This window comes from Quercus suber, unplaced genomic scaffold (genome assembly GCF_002906115.3).
Source record: "Quercus suber isolate HL8 unplaced genomic scaffold, Cork oak 2.0 scaffold_174, whole genome shotgun sequence".
Lineage (NCBI taxonomy): Eukaryota > Viridiplantae > Streptophyta > Magnoliopsida > Fagales > Fagaceae > Quercus > Quercus suber.
Window position 1 is genome coordinate 859,109 of NW_027069634.1, and position 17,872 is coordinate 876,980.

The 17,872-nt window shown below is 35.4% G+C and overlaps 1 protein-coding gene and 1 pseudogene across 1 annotated transcript; one reads left to right on the plus strand and one right to left on the minus strand.

Annotated features, from left to right (window-relative positions):
- LOC112003288 (glutamate receptor 2.7-like) overlaps positions 1-5,792 on the minus strand; it is a 7,802-nt pseudogene extending 2,010 nt beyond the window's left edge.
- A 3,794-nt stretch (positions 5,793-9,586) lies between these two features.
- On the plus strand, positions 9,587-16,248 carry LOC112003291 (protein DCL, chloroplastic). Its single transcript, XM_024035476.2, has 3 exons — positions 9,587-10,228; positions 14,787-14,901; positions 15,821-16,248. Exons 1-3 carry the CDS (start codon positions 9,804-9,806, stop codon positions 15,995-15,997), a joined length of 717 nt encoding a protein of 238 aa, XP_023891244.1. The 5' UTR covers positions 9,587-9,803; the 3' UTR covers positions 15,998-16,248.
- The last annotated feature ends 1,624 nt before the right edge of the window (positions 16,249-17,872 follow it).

Genomic DNA, 17,872 nt, shown 5'->3' on the forward strand with positions numbered 1-17,872 from the left:
TTAAACAAAAAAAAAAAAAAAAAAAAAAAAAAAAGGGGAAAGACAAAAGTAGAAAAAGACAAAAAGTTGGCCATGGATGGAGAAGGGCATTTTTGTCCAATATACTCTTCCTCCTTTTCTCCCTCATTTTCTCTCCATTTTGGAGAGATTGAGTTGTGGTGGGCCCAGAGAGAAAACAGCTGGGCCCCACCACTTTTCTGTCCCCCTCCCCCTCCCATCCAAACACTCTTCTCACTCATTTTTTCTCCTATTTTCCACTCTTTTTTTTCCACCCTCTCTAAAATCCACCCGTCCAAACATAGTATTAGAGTTTAGACACGATGTCACATTCTGCCATTCTGGGCATTTTAGTCTTCTTCATTTATTAAAGGGTTACACATAAAAAAAGATTTTGCGGTATTATTTAAAAATAAAAATAAAAAGAAACGTGGTATCAATCATTATCAAACACTCCATAAATTTTAAAATTGACTTTTTAAATTCATTAATGCCAATTTACCTCTACAAAAAAAAAAAAAAATTCATGTACCAATTAAAATTACACGATGGACCCAATTGTTACCATTTGTTCACTTTTATTAAATGAAAAATGATCACTTCAGCATCATGTCAACCACAGTAAGTACACACAATAACTGAATCATGCCTAACGTATATTTCCATGTGGCCATTTTCTATCCAGTAAATGAAGTGGAAGTCTAATATAATGGTTAATTGTATTATTTTATATACCACAAGGATTTAAAAAGTATATTTTTTTAGCACAGGAGGTGTACAATTGACTTTAGCCAAAAAAATTAAGTGTGGTTGATGATGATCCATATCAATTAATAGGATTTGTTTGCACTTAAACCATTATGAAATTAGTCTGAATGAAACAATTAATATTTCATACACCCATTTTTTGGAGCCATCTTCTCATAACAAGTGTGTCGGTCCTACATTCACATGTGTGAGATGTGGAGATCTTATAAGATTATGTGATATTTAGTGTAATAAGAATATATAACATCTATCTCACACGAGAATATGCTTCACAATTGTGAGGTCCATTGCTATATAGACTTATTACGCAAAATAAAAATTCATACGCAAATGGAGGGAAGGGGTGTAGGAACCTACCTTGTAATAGACCTGTTGCACCATTTCATCATATGATCCATTGAATGGAACAAAAGTATAAGGCAATTCATAAGGAAGACGCTTCACATTTGCTTCGAACACATCAATTGAAAACCCAGAGACAAAATGTTCTATTCAATTCCTGGTCATAACTCACTCTCAAAAACTGCTTAAAGGCACCCTTGGCAGGAACACCTATTTGCAATGGTTTATCCTCATCATTGCTAGCCCATCCCTTTGGAACTGTGAGTGATCGGCCTGGCCAAAACATTGGCCCCAAAATTCCACTAGAATTAACAATTTTTACCTCCATGCTATCACGTTCGATGAAGTTCTCTGAGAAACCCAATTTTGGTGACCAAAATCCTCTCTCTCTGTAGCTTTTGCCAACCACATTTATGATCCGAAATATTGGTAATTGTGACAATGTGCCGTTCTTGAAACTTATCTTCCCACTTAGACCATCAAAATTACTTTCTAGTAATTTTTCTGAAGTAACACTTCCTAATTTATTAATGGTACGAGCAATAGCCCAAGCTGCATCATAGGCTCTAAGTGAAAAAACACTCGGGTTAGCATTCTCTTCTTCAGGGTACTCTGATCCATACCTATTTCGAAATTTGGTTTTAAACTGTTTGAAAGCTTCAGTGGAAGACACAAAATTGGTTGTAAAACCAAGAACACCTTGCATGTTATAGTTGATAGAAGATTCAAGGGAATCAAGAAGGCTTGCAATCTCATCAGTCACAATCCAAACGTAACCTTTCTTCATCATACGTACCCATTTGGTTTGCCTTCTGAAAAAGCAAAATATATAGCTAACTCTAAAGAAGATTGTACAACTATGAAGACCCTGTTGTTTTTGCTCCTTAGCTTCTTGAGCTCTTCCTCGATAGTTGCTTTCAGGTGTGACATAGAAGATAAGGAAGGTATAGTTGAGTGGTGTTCGATTCTTGAGCCAACAGCTTGAAGTGAATCGAAAAGGAGAGTCAATGTTGCCGATTAAGAGGAAACCCCATTTTTTTTTTTTTTTTTTTTTTTTGAGAAACGGAGGAAACCCCATTGTTGTTTTCATACCCCTTTTTTTTTTTTTTTTTTTTTTTTGAGAAACGGAGGAAACCCCATTGTTGTTTTCATAAATAGTTGTCACCTTTTGCCACTTAAAGTGACCTACAATGGCGGCAATACACTGCAGGTGGAGGGTGACATCGTTTGCCATTTGAATGAAAAATGTTGGTTGAAAGGGTACTAGTGGTGGTACTATTGCTGGTGAAGTTAAGGATATGATAGGGATATTCTTGGTGGTTTTGCTCATGTCAGAGGTTAGAGCAGCTTCTTGAATTGTTAGTGCTCCGATGATGCCTTGGACTTGTTTGCTGTCAATGAGATCAGTTGCTGCAATGAAAATCGTAAAACTTTCACTACGTAGTCATGTTGTGGTGCAACAAAATAAAGATGAATGTGGGGAGCTAGAGTTTAAAATATTAATCCTTAACGATCATTGTTCACGTTCCGGTTTACATAAAAATATCTATTTTACAAATAAATATTCTATATACCATTTATTATATATCACTTTATGTTCCATCAATCACAATTAACTATATATTAATTTTACTTTTCTTATAAAATAACTGAAGTTTAAAATAAATAAATAAAATCAATACATGACAAGTTGTGATTAGTGGAACATAGAATGATAAATAATGATAAAGAAGATTTGTATCCCTATTTTACCATTTAAAATGTTACTTTTCTCATTATACTATCCCACTTTATAATAGACTCAAACTCATAATCTCTATTTTATCACCGCTTCATTTAAATATATATTTTTTATTCTTTATTTGCTATGTACCTAAGAGGGACAGAGTGAAGAGGGATAAAAAAGTAATAAAAAAAAAGGTTAATAATTGTTTATTGCTAGAGAGAGGCAATAATATATATACTTATTATGGGGGAAAAGGGGGCCAGGCCCAAGTTAATGGGCCGAATGCCCACGAGAGGACTGTTTTACATCCGAAAAGAGGGATGCGGAAAAGACAAGGCCCAGCTAGGAGTGGAATCCTCTTGATGAAGGATCATCGCAGTCCGAGGAGGACATCTCCTGTCCGAGGAAGATGTTTTGCTCTGATATGATATCGGAGACTAATTGAGTAGGGGAAAAGCCCGAATGACTGTCCGAGGACTCTACCTGATCAAGATAAGCTCAAAGCATATTCAGGAACGATAAGGATGGGGAAATATCTGAGGGAAAGGCTGCTGCCACCGTATTCAATGCATTGCAACAGCTTTTCTGGCCACATTTATGTGGAGAAGACCTCTGAACAGTGCATCCCAACCTACCGCCACTCACACAGAGATGAAAAGAAGCTGTCTGACGTGACAGGTACTTGAGCAAGTTCATGGATGGGGAGCACGTGGACGATGGAGATGAGGGTAGGAGTGACTATATAATAGAGGGGAGCACCTGTCAATTGGACCCCAGAAGAAGGGGGGGAGAAAAGAGAGAGAAGGGAAACAAGAGAGTGATTAAAACTATCAATGTATACAAACTGATGAATGCACTGTTGAAATGGTGATGATCCATTGTTATTAATCCCTTACTAATTCTAGTTCTTTGACTCATACTCTACAAATTAATTGTCTTTGGGTTTACGTAAAGAATTTGAACCCTACACTTATATATACACTATTCATAGTTACTAAAACTTTTTAACAATTAATACACGAGTAAAACTCAATTTAAACGGGTATGTTGCTAAAATAGCAATTTAGAGGGTTTTATATCCCAATACTGAATGCAATGCTTTTATTCTGGACTCATTACCAACAGTAGTGACCTCATCAAGAAGTTGGGTCAAGCGGTTTTTTTTTTTTTTTTTTTTTTTTTCTGCTGAATACGTCAAGAAACATTAATTCCTGAAAATACTTTTTAGGGTATGATATATATTATGGTCTCTCTAAATTTGGATACTTGGTCAACTTGGTCTCTCAAGTTTTAATTGGTCAATTTAGTCCTACAATTTCTATATTGGTTATTTCTCAACACATGCAGTACGAATGGATGAATGGATTGACGGAGGAATACACTCCATTTTTAGACTTTGGTGAATTTTTAATTCACAACAGTTGTAATGTTTTGATTTAATGATGAAATTTCCATTTTCCTGAAATAAATAATTAAATAAGCCCTTCAGTTGAATACCACACAAAACTCAAGACATTGTAACTTTTTAGAAAAACAAATTTGGAAACTAATAATTATTTGGTTTTAAAATTGGCAACCCCCAAAAAAAAAAAAAAAAGTTTTAGGTTGATTTATTAGGAACCAAAAAAAATTATTCTCTTAATCAATTTTTTTTTTTTTTCTGTGATAAGTTTTTACACTAAAATTATGTGATTTTTAACTTATGTTCCATTTAACTGACATGTGGTTAAAAAAATTAAATGAAGTGGTCATGTTATTTTGAGATAGGTAAATAATGGGGGAGATGAGGTTCAAACTATAAACTTAAGGCACCATAATTAATGCTATTTCTATCAAGATATCACCTTTTTTTTAGGAACAAAGACTTTATTTTATTCAAGTTAAACCAGCAATGTCTGTTAGTACAACGTAAACAATGTGTGGTGGAATATCCTTCATCCACACAACAAAATCTAATATATTTAAAGCATAGCGAGCTAGCCTATTAAGATATCAATTGAACCCCACAAAATGGTTAAATTGGCAACAACTCCAAATTATTTAGAGGGACCAAAATCTAATTTATTTTACTCTTTATACATACATGATAATTGATTTACCAATTATGTTAACATGTTGTCGAGATTAATGGGATAATGGCTTATTTTAGGTTTTGTTTTGAAAGCAAAAAAGAATTTTTATGGTTAGATATATGGAGATGCGGTGGATTAAGAGAGTAACTTTATGGGGAGTTCTTAAAATTTTATCCATCTATTTTGAATTAAATAGATCAAACCATATTATCAATAACTCATACACTATTTGTTGTTGACCAAAACTGTAATTCATACTATGTCAAATCCTATATTCTTTTTAATGGGAAAAAAACCATCTATTATGTGAACTTTGAGCTTGAGGTAGTGAAGGTCCGTAAATTGGTCTTAATTGTAAATTGTGCATGGTGACAAGATGGAGAACTTTGTAGATCATTAGTCCGAATCTCTCCTCACCCATTGTTATAATTATAGGTTTATATTTTTTTAATTATAAACTATAGGATTACTAAAAGAATAAAAAAGTTTACACATTATGTGCAGCAGATCTACAGTTGGACTAGTAATGGAGAGGTATGAATAAAATTTCAACCACTTGTGCATTATACACACACACACATATATATACCATCTGAGAAGATAGAGAGCTTACCAGCAGAAGTTGCTCGAGCTGAATTTCCTTGGGAATTTTTGAGTCGCAAAACCAGCTTCGAGGAACAATTCAGGCTATGCAAATCTTGGATGGCAATATCCATGGCTACTTTTTATTCCTTGCCCAAACGAGAGTCATAATAAAAAACTGCACCTATTCTTGCAAATGTTTGCCTCATTGGACAGCTGTTGTTGTCCCCTCCTTCACGGGCCATAATAGCTTTTGATTCCAACGTAAATAGCAACACAATGAAGAAAAAGAGAGCACGAGACATTTTGCTTTCTATGAACTATCTTTTTTTCAAGTATGAAAAAGATGGGTGAGCTAAGATTGATTACGAGAGTGAATTAATGACTTGACTTTGAGGAAGAGAGGAAACTTACAAACTTGTAGACTTTGAGGAAGAGAGGAAACTTACAAACTTGTAGAAATTAAGGAGCACAACTTGAAGATTAATTAACATGTTTTTGTTAGCTAACTACGTAAATGATTATTTGACGAGGGATCTTGAAACCTAGTGGCGGCTCCAGGAATTTTTCCCAAAGTTTTTCTTATAAAACATAATTTTTCCCAATGACGGTTTTAGGAATTTTTTCCAAATGTATTGTTGTTTAGTTGTTTCATTAATTTGTTTGTCTTTTATAAACTATAATTTTTAATATTGTTGTTTCATTAATTATAAAATTATTAATTGTTGTTTAGCCTAACATAATTTAATTTGTTTGTATTTTATAATGTATTGGTTAATTAAATTATTAATTATTGTTTATTAGTTGCGTTTTCCCATTAATTATTGGTTAATAAATATCCCAAACAAACAAAATTAATTAGTTCAACTAATTACTATGGTTGTTTGATACTTGGAATATCACACTATTACTTAACACAAAAAAAAAAAAGTCAATAAATTGGGCAGAACAAAAATATATAGGCCATATAGCTTAAGTCCAAGTCTAAAAAATAGTGATTTATTACATATTTTATGACCATTAGTTGAAGTGTTGAACTAATCAACTAGCACACAACACACAGCCATATTTATTAATTATTAGTTGCACACTTGCACTAGCACTAGCACACAATGAATCAGATAAAGCCAATTTATTGTATCTCACCAAAAGACACCAACACCAACACTAAAAGGCAATTAATAATCTCACCCACACCTTAACCAACATCAACCATGGTTTTGAAACCCAGACGTTCATAGAACCGAAAAAGAGAGAGGTTCAATATTTTTAAGGTAGGACCAAGGTCGAACCGCGATGATGTTATAATTAATTTAATATAAATAAATATATTAAATTAGTAAAAAAAAAAGTTTTTCATATTATAGTTTTCATAAAATAAATAAGAAATATTAAATTTTAAGCAAACATAATAAATAAACAAATATATAAGTATATAGCAATATTATAGTAGTTTTTTTTTTTTTTTTTGGAATAACAATATCATAGTTGATTTACTTATTATAAAAATTAGTTAATTTAGTAAGATCATTAATGAAATAACTAAATAAAAAAATAAATAGATAATTCAAAAAAGTAACTAAATAGAAAACCATTGTTTTCAAATTTAAATCTAATATAAAATATAATTAAAACATTAAAAAAAAGACTTGATGAAGCCTAAACCTCTTAAAGCTACAGCCTACTGTGGCAGTAGTGGTACAGTGGTACTGTAATACACGTATCTCAACCAAGTTAAAAACTAAATATAATAAATTAAATTAAAAGAAAGAGATTTTTTTTTTAAATTAAAAGAAAGAGATTTGATTGGTACACTAGCTATAAACAAATTATGTGGCCAAAACAGATATTGATACAGTGGTATACAGTGAGCAAGAAAATAGACTTAACTGGCGTTATTTACTAAGCTATAAACGCCTTTACCAAAAGAAAAAGACTTCAGCTCCGTTTGGATACAACTTATTTTTTGAAAACTGAAAACATGTATAAAATAATTTTTAAATATGTGAATAGTATTGTGGAACCCATTTTTATTTTTTTCTGAATAAAGTGGCTGTGGGTCAGTGAACAGTGCATAAATAGTGTGTGCACAATGAAATTTGTCTCTCGTGAAAAAAAAAAAAAAAAAAAAACGCAGACGCAGTAAACATGCTATCCAGACAGTCACTTCATCAACCCAAAGAAATCTCAGCAAAAGAAAATAAAACACAACAATCCGAGTAAGGAGAAAGGGAGAAAGAGTCTTAGTGCCACTGTGCACTGATTTGGAGAAATCTGATCCGGTCATTGACTAGAGGCTGCAGCAGACGATAAGGACCAAATTTCGATATGATTTAGTGATTTGTTTTGTATTGGGGTTTGGATTTTTTTTTTTTTTTTTTTTTTTGAGAATCTGTGGGTTTGCTACCTTTGTAATCTGTTGGGCTTGTCATGGGCTTGGCTCTGTTACATTTTTTTTTTTTTTCAAATTTTAGTTAAAAAATTTATTTTTTGGGCTTTTTTTTTTTTTTGAAAGTAGAACAATATTTTTTTTTTTAATTTGAGGGTGTTCCTAATTTTTGATTGAGGATATTCCTAATACAGAGCAAATATATAAATTTTTAATTATTATTGTGGGGCCCATGGGCCTGATAGCCTCGGCCCTCATGTAGCAGGCCCGAGGCCCAGAGCCGAGGAGCACAGGCTATTAGGGCCAAGGTGAGGGAAAGCCTTTTTTTCCCAATCCACACCGAGGACACCTTATCCTCGGCCTGACGAAGGTAATTTTGGGGAGAGACTAACCCCAAAGTAAGCTGTCACTCTCACATTTAATGCATTCAACTAATCCCCCTGGCCGCATTAATGGGGAGGTAACCCCTTGGCAGGATAACGTTGATCAAGTGAACCACTTGAGTACCGATAAGGCCTCTGATGGGACGGACGGCCAGAAAAAAAGGCAAAAGAATGATCAACAGATGGAAGGAGGGGATAGGAAGATAAAAACTATAAAAGAAAAGCTAGTAAAGTAAAAGGGGGGGGGGGAAAAGAGAGGAGAACAATAAGGCCTCCTCGGCCACGGGCCGAGGAGCGTCCCCCATCTGTAAATGCACTCTTAGCATTTTTTATAAGAAAAGTTCATGCATGGTGATCGACGGCCAGCACCTAAACCTTTCAATCCACTCTCTATAAATTTATTGTTTGGGCTGGTTGGGCTGAAAACCCATTCGTATTCAGGGTCAATCCAAATTGGGTCCCTACAATTATATATAATTTTTTTTTCAGCTCAGGATGTTCCTGGGAACACCTTGAGCTGCACGTGGCACCGCCACTATGAAACCTAAAGCAAATTTTTATTTCAAATACTTCTATTTGTATATATATTCCTTTTATTTTCATTTTTTCAATCGCTACCTAACTTTCCAAAGTTACTTCTTTGAATGGACCAAGTAAAGAAAGACACAAGAAATCTAACATGCAATTTCAAGAAATTGCATGTTAGATTTCTTGTCTCTTTAGTCAAGTAAAACAATCACGCATCAGTCTCAATATTTTTTCCTACAATTTTAACTTTGCAAAGGGCCTCGCTAGTCGCTACAATTGTCATGCATTCTTCTTCACTAATCATGCATAATCACATTTATTTTTCTTTGCCTTTCTCCCTCTTTTTCACTCATTGGCGCTATTTTTAATAAAGAGGAGGTCGATCTCACTAGTGCAGGGAAGGAAGTTTTTGCACGGCATAGATTAAAACCCACAGACTCAAATACTGTAAATTATGTCCTCCAAGTATAGGGAATAGTCGACGTCTACTATCAAGAGCCTTATAACTCAAACAATACCCCCTTAATATTTCTTATAAGAGACCTTGAGAGTTTAAATATCTATTTTTATATTATTATTTAAAAAAAATTTAAAAGCCAACATCCACTTGGATGAGTTTTTCTAATATTATTAACAAAAAACAATTCCATCCCACTTGGAATGAGCTGACTTGAACTGGTAAGGCTTTTGGGCCATTCTGTTTAAGGCTTTAAGCCCAGTACCACACTGACAAAAGAAATGACCCACAACAAAACGGAGCCAGGTCCGAGATCCGTTTTCCTTTTTCCTCTTTCTCTCAAATCTCAATATGTGACCAATAACCGTTAACCTGTTACAACTAGGTCCATAGCCAAAACCCACTTCAAAGTTCAAACACCTTCACTTCAAAATGCAAAAGCAAAGTACTGATAATATCTGAAATACACTAGACTTTTACACTCACAGTCACAGTAGTATCAACTGTCTATCAGCTGAGCAAAACAAAGCAAAGCTGCCAAAGCAACAAGGCTCTGGCCATGGCTTTAATATCTAAAATACCGCCACGTGTCCACTTCCGCACAAACCCTATCCCTCTTCACTTCTCACCCGTGGCGGTGATCCTATCATTCCCTCCTCCCTCTCCATTCCCAACGACGTCGCTTCATCTTCATCACCGCACTCGCTTCTGCGTCTGTGCTCTCAAAACCGGTCCCGACGGATACGGCTCCGATTTGCTTCGGAAACCTATTATCTCTCCGGACGCGGACACGGACACGGACACGGACACGGACACGGACTTGGACACGGTTGGGGTTTCGGAAAAAGTCGTGGACAGTGAGGGAACGACAGAGTACGAGGAAAGTGATGACGACGACGAGAAATTTGTTGATTGGGAGGACCGGATTTTGGAGGACACGGTTCCTCTCGTTGGGTTCGTTAGAATGATTCTTCATTCTGGAAAGTAAGCCTATTTGCAAAAATTGAATGATTTCATTTTTGTGTTTTAAACATTTTTATTAGTGGGACAAGTCATACAACTTTTTATCATATGATATGTACTATTATATTATGGTTACATTTGATCAACAAAGCATATGGTTGAATTTAAATTGTAACAATGTTTGTGGTCCGTCATTCAATACAATCATGTGTTTGAATTCAATTGTAATGGAAAATGCCACTATACACTAATGCTAAAGTATCAAATGGTTTAGTATTATATAACTATGGAAGTCTAGCTGGGTCATGAATACAATTTCTTAAATTGTGGACAATGTAATTGGATGGAGCGCATAATTTTAGTTGTGTTAATTGGATTTTTTTGAATAGAGGAGTAGTTGATTGATTAATTGATTGAATTTAGAAAAATTAATTGTATATCGCGATAGGAGGTGTGTTAATGCGGATGCTTGTGACTGCTAAATATTGAACTTGGTTGTACTAATTTATCAATGAACTATATGAGAAAAATGACTTCGATGAAAACTGAATTGATTATTTCATTCATTGAATCAATAGCTATACAAATATATATAAGAAAAGAACCCAACTCTGTTCTAGAACTAACTTACCAGATAGATGCACAGGTGAACAGAACTTAACAAACTCTTACACGTGTCTGACTAAACTAACCATACTAACATACAAAGCTATACAACGTTTCTGTACATATGTCAGTTAAGCTACATTGTCGTTTAGGTGAATTTATACAATTCTTCAATTTCTACAACTCTGTAGCACAAGATAAAATCTCTGGACTACTACTTAAAGCTTCAATCTGAGTTTCATCTGGTCCTACATCAACTAGTAACTGATGTGCCTGTCTTGCTTGATCAAGTGCTTGTCTAGGCAGCTCTGATGCACGAACTGCTGCACTATGTGGCATGCTGGGCTGCACTAGTGTGGCAGTTGATGCTGCATCATCTGGTGCACTAGCTGCTGCACTATGTGGCAAGCTGAGCTACACTAGTGTTACAGTTGATGATGCACGATCTTGCCTTTGACACTCCCCCTCAAGAGGGACTGAGGAAGAGTAGATATTAAGCAGTCCCATCTTGGACACCAATTCAAAAAATTGCTTATGACCCAAAGCCTTAGTTAACAAATCTGCTAGTTGACAGTGTGTTCTCACATGATTCAATTTAATCACCTTAGCCAACACCTTATCCCTTACAATATGACAATCAATTTCTATGTGCTTGGTCCTTTCATGAAAAACTGGATTGGACCCTATGTGCAAGGCTAATTGGCTATCACAAAATAGCAATGCCTCTCTATCATGCTTAATCTGCAAGTCTCTTAGCAAATAAAGAATCCACACAATTTCACAAGTTGCCACAGCCATTGCCTATACTCAGCCTCAACTGAAGACCTTGACAAAGTAGCCTGCTTCTTTGATTTCCAAGAAATCAATGAGTCTCCAAGAAAAATGCAATACCCTATAACAGATCTCCTTGTATCTGGACATGATGCCCAGTCTGCATCACTGAATCCTTTGATATGGAGTTCTGATTTTGTAGAAAAGAAGACTCATTTCCCTGGTTCATTCTTAAGATAATGAAGTACCTTAAGTGCAGCTACATAATGAGGCTTTCTTGGCTTTGCCATAAACTTACTAAGCTTGTGGACAGCAAATGTGATATCAGGCCTGGTAATGGCTAAGTACAATAGTAGCACTTCAAACATTAAACACCACAAAACTAACGACACTAGAAACAGAGGAAACAACTAAAAGAGAAAAAAACAGTAACAGTCACGAAGCGGCGCTGGACTCATCAGCCAAGAGGCAGCGTGGCTCATCGGCGTTCACTGTCGGCGGTATTGTTGGTGATGATTTTGGCAGCGTGAAGACAGGGGAGACTGCGGCGGCACAAAACATGGAGGAGCGATAGCTGCTAGTTGCGGGTCTTGCATCGACAGTGGTCGACGTCCTCAACAGCAGTGGTTGAGGATGATAATGGGTTTCAGCGGCTGGTGGCTGATGGGTCTTGTGTGGTTTTTTTTTTCCCTGGTTCTGGATTGACTTGCGATGATGCATCAAACAGATCGGTGTTTGCTGTGATACCAAATATGATGCAGGACAACCGCAACGAAACTGAAATAACGGAAAAATAAAAGATATGACTTAGGAGTCAACACCTAGGCCTTGCTTGGAGTCAGCACCAAGCGGGGAAACCACTAGCAGTCAACCATCTCCTCAAGGAGTACAATAGATTGCTTATAAAGGATTGCTAAACCCTAGTTCTAATTGGCTAGGAAACCCTAATGGCCTTATTACAAAAATAACATTGCTTCCCAGATTAAAATATTAATAGCCCAATAAACTACTAGGACCTAAAACACAAAAATATAATTGACTTACAAACATAAATAATATTAAATAATAATTTTTTTGCATCTCCCGCAGCTCTTTTTGGATGAACAAAGAGTGAGCCTTATTGATAGAAGGCAATGGATCCATTAGCAAGATCTGTGTTCTCACTTGGGAAATGGAATCATTGACTCCCATGAGAAATTTCATTGTGGACTCTTTAGCTTGAAGACTCTTCAACCTCTGATTAATGCTACACACACATTGTCCACAAGTGCATTGGGGAAATGGACTAAGATTCTAAAGTTGATCCCACAAGACCTTGAACTGAGTGAAATAATCAGTGAGTGATTGCTCTCCCTGATGAATCTCAGCAATTTGCTTCTGGATATTGAAGGCCTTAGTGCCATTCCCTTGGCTAAACGTGTCCCTGAGATCAGTCCAAATCTCAAGTGCAGTGTCTCTGTATATGATACTGCCTTGGAGTTTTGGTGAGACAAAATTGATGGTCCAAGTACCAACCATGTTGTTAGCACGAATCCAAGCTTGAGCAGCAGTTGGTGAATTCACCAATGGAGAAGAAACGGTTATAGAACCATCTATAAAACCAAGTTTGTTCTTGGCAATCAATGATTTTCTCACTGATCTTGCCCAAGCAAGGTAATTCTCTCCCCCAAACAATGGTTGAGAATTTAGAACAGCTCCTGGATTCTCTCCAAGATGCAAAAACAAAGGGTTATTGAGATTATATGAATCTTGCGAAGAAGATGAAGATTCAGTGGTGGAAGCATTAGCTGCTGTTGCGTCTAACATTGAAGGAAAGGAAAAGCTCGAAGGAAAGCAACAATGGTGGATAAAAAAAGCTTGAAAAAAGTAACAATGGTGGATGAGAAACTTGAGAAATCCCCAAATTTGATCTGATAAACCCTAGGAATAGAAGTGTCTAGAAGTTTTGCTCTGATACCATATGAGAAAAATGACTTTGATGAAAACTGAATTGATTATTTCATTCATTGAATCAATAACTATACAAATATATATAAGAAAAGAACCCAACTCTGTTCTATAACTAACTTTCCAAATAGATGCACATGTGAATAGAACTTAACAAACTCTTACACATGCCTGACTAAACTAACCATACTAACATACAAAGCGACACACCGTTTTTGTACATATGTCTGTTAAGCTACATTGTTGTATAGGTGAATTTATACAATTCTTCAATTTCTTCAACTCTGTAGCACAAGATAAGATCTCTGGACTACTACTTAAAGCTTCAATCTGAGTTTCATCTAGTCCTACATCAGCCAGTAACTGATGTGCCTATCTTGCTTGATCAAGTGCTGGTCTAGGCAGCTCTGATGCACGAACTGTTGCACTGAGTGGCATGCTGGCCTGCACTGATGTGGCAGCTGATGCTGCATCATTTGGTGCACTAGCTGCTGCACTATGTGGCAAGCTGAGCTGAACTGGTGTAGCAACTGATGATGCACGATCTTGCCTTTGACAACTATAGCACTTTTGCAGATTAAATTTTTAGAGATGAGAACTTTTCTTGTGTAAAATTATTACGTAGTTTAGAGGACAATTGTGTTTTACATTGTCATAAATTTTGATCATCAATTTGTTATATGACATTTGCTTCATGCGATATTTTATTTTTTCACATTTGTTTCATCTTATATCTTTGTGTATGGGCTCCTTTTGAATGTACCATGTACTTTTTCTTGCTTTACCAAGGAGAGAGAGAGTTAGAGAATAAATAAATAAAAGAAATCAGTTTCAGTTCTATAACGGGCATGTGTGGTTCAGAGAGAATCTGAAAAAGCTATTAGTTTTACCTCAAATCTCAAAATGCTGCACAGGCTCTAATATTACGTAGTCTTGGTCCTCTTGGTATGCATTTAGATCAATATTTATGCAGCGAACTGGTTTTTTTTACAATAGAGGTTATTTGGGTGCAAGGCACTGGATGGCTGCATATTGTCCCTCCTGTTGTGGTTCATGTTTCATGTCATGTTTAATTTTGATTTCATTCCCATGGCAAACATAATTTGCGTGGTCCAATTGGAATCAGCGTTGAAGCCATTGTTATCAGCACTCATAATCCTTATTATGAGAACATTAAATGTAATTAACTATAATTGAGTAAGAGTCCATTTATGTAGCTAATTTCATTATGTGCAAATGGGAAATCTTGGTGCAGTTATCAAAGTGGAGATAGATTGATTCCAGAGCATGAGAAAACCATTATTGAGAGATTGCTTCCATTTCATCCTGAGTTTGAAAAGAAGATTGGATGCGGCATTGATTATATCACAGTATAACTCTCTCTCTCTCTCTCTCTCTCTCTATACACACACACACACGCACACACGCGCGCACACACACACAAAAAGAATGGTTTAATTTGAAAAGGATATCCATCATTCTCAGTGATACACTTTGTACAATGCATACCAAAATGATGCTTTCTGATTTATCTGATGAAAACTTTAAGTTAGTATTGATAGTTATACAATCTATATATGCACTTTGTTGCTGGATGGATGATCTAACTTAGCTTGACTATGTGCTTTATACTTAACAAACATATGGATCTGGTTTTATATTGACCCATGACTCACGTATCAGTAGGTATGGATGTTGGCCCCGTGAGTATCATCAGTTTGATTGATGTGATCTGTACTTCTACTTCCTTTTTTGGCTTCTTGTTTGTTTACGTATTATGATTACCTACACAGGCTTTGATTGCATGGTGTGTTGGCATGTGATGTTCTAATGGTATTGGACTTCATGTGCAATAGTCACTTTTATATAAGGATAGCTCATTCATTACTTTCCTGTGTTTAGAGGCATGAGAATTTGAATTTAATTGGCCAAAGAACTTGCTAAAGTACAGTTTTAAAATCCCGAAAATTCCAAACAATTCATTGTTGTTTTTCCTTAAAACCCATAGTGATTTCTCTTCTTGATCAAGGCAAAACCACACATGCTCCCAGACCTTGCTGCCAAGATGATGGCACTTGACCTTCGGGTGCAAATAACAAGATTAGCAGGTCTCAAGGGCGGTGTCCTTTTTCTTTCAAGGTCTGAGGCTAGATCTCAGAGGCACTGTCATGCTTGTATCAAAACCTTTAAGGCTAAAAATAGTTTGAAATCTAAGGAACTTGGATGATTATAATGTTTATTTTGCGGTTGATCTGGAAATGATGCATATATCTCTTTTTGGATTGACAGATTGGTTATCATCCTGAGTTTGAAAGGTCACGTTGTTTGTTCATAGTTCGAAAGGATGGACAGTTGGTTGACTTTTCATATTGGAAGTGCATAAAGGGCCTGATCAGGAAGAACTATCCTTTATATGCAGACAGTTTCATCCTCAGACATTTCCGAAAACAAAGGCGTAGTTTATGAAGGTCGCATTCTCAATTTGTCTGCCACCTGTATCATTGTATTGAAAGAATTTTCCTTTTTCTTTTTTATTTTATTTTTTATTATTTATAACATGTTAAGAAGCATGTTAGAAATTAGGAGGTATTTGATTTTCTTGACTTTTTTAAGTTCGGGGCAATTGATGGAAAAAGATGGGACTGAATGCTGTATGTAATTGACTGAATTATGTATAATTATCCACTCAAGTAAGTCATATTGCCAATATTTATGTATATTATCTTAGTAAAAAAATATTTTATGTATTATCAATTTCAAATGATCCTGTTTCCAGCACAACACCTTTCCTGGATTAAGAAGTAATGAGAGAGTAAACTGTTATATGAGTTTTTTATGTGGACCATTGAGAGACACAGAATACTTTCTTTCTTTCTCCAATTGTTTCATATTGGTCTGCATGATGTATTTGGTATGAGAAGGTATTAGTTGCAAACATGGAGTCCACTCCATCCTGCAGAGTGCAGACTATCTTTAAAGAGAGAACCGCATTTATTCTAGGTCTTATTTCTCCATTAATTAGCCATCAAATTTATTTTATGTTCTTGTTTGGCACAACTCATAAGAAGAGTTCTCATGAATTTGTTGAACTTGAAGTACAAACATTTTGAAATTCAATATTGTGATTTGGGGCTAGGCTAGTGGAAGTGCATTCACACAAATAAGAAAAACAAATCCACACAAGACAACAATATTTAACATAATTTGGACAACTCTAAACTCACGTTCATGGGTGACACCAACCAAAATCCATTACCTTATGGATTACAATTACTCTCAATCAAATCTCTCAAACCAACCTCAAACTCTCACGAACACAAGCTAACTTACAAGTCTTAAACACACAAACTCAAAATTTCAAAACCTCATTACACCAAATAACTATCACTCACTAACTTACTCACGCAATAGACAAACTCACTCACGCACACAATAGACAAACTCACAATTTCAAAACCTCATTACACCAAAATCCATTACCTTATGGATTGCAACTACTCTTAACCAAACTATTTGTAACAATGACCATTTATAAAGACTCCAATTGTATTCTTTGATGGATAGAAAATATCAAAACCTACAATCAAAATGTTTAAGGTACGAATATGACAATGCGCACACATTCACATGTACTTCAAACTTGTTATCTTATCAGAGTTTTTTGCGTTTCTAATAATTTTTTTTTTTCCCTTTTTGGTCAACATCAATTTTCACTTCTTAGACATTTTTTTTAATCAAATCTATATCCAGTTTAAATTTGGAAAAACATTGAGTAAAGTTCAATAATTGACACCATTTTTTCTTTGTTCTTTTTCGTGAAACTAAAGAATAATTGTTTCTAGTGATGACGATGTTGTTCTGTGCTGGAACTAGAGTCGTTAAAACATAATTTATGCTGTCCACCAATCAGGGAGAAAAGGTGTTATTGATATAAAATTGAAGATGATCCTGAGAGCATCCACGTTACCTGCACTTTTCCCTTTTAGAACTCATAATAAATAAACAAAAAGACCAGCAAAGCTTAAACTTGCACATGGACTATAGGTCAGCTTTGCACATGGACAAAGATTAAGTGTCACATTCTTCTTGGTCCTTGAAACCTATGGATTAAGGGAAAAAACGTACAGAATTAGGGAAGAGACACTGGGTCTAGAGAAGGAAACAAAACAATGATATTCACAACTGATCAGAGAAGGACAAGGTCTATAAGGTCTTGACGACGTGTGTGGACAAAGACTGGAATGTGTGTGAAAATAATTGGATGGGAGGTCACTTTTTTTTAACCCATTTTAAAGGGAAAAGGAATACTGGGAAGTGGGAACATAGTTCAATAATGTGCTC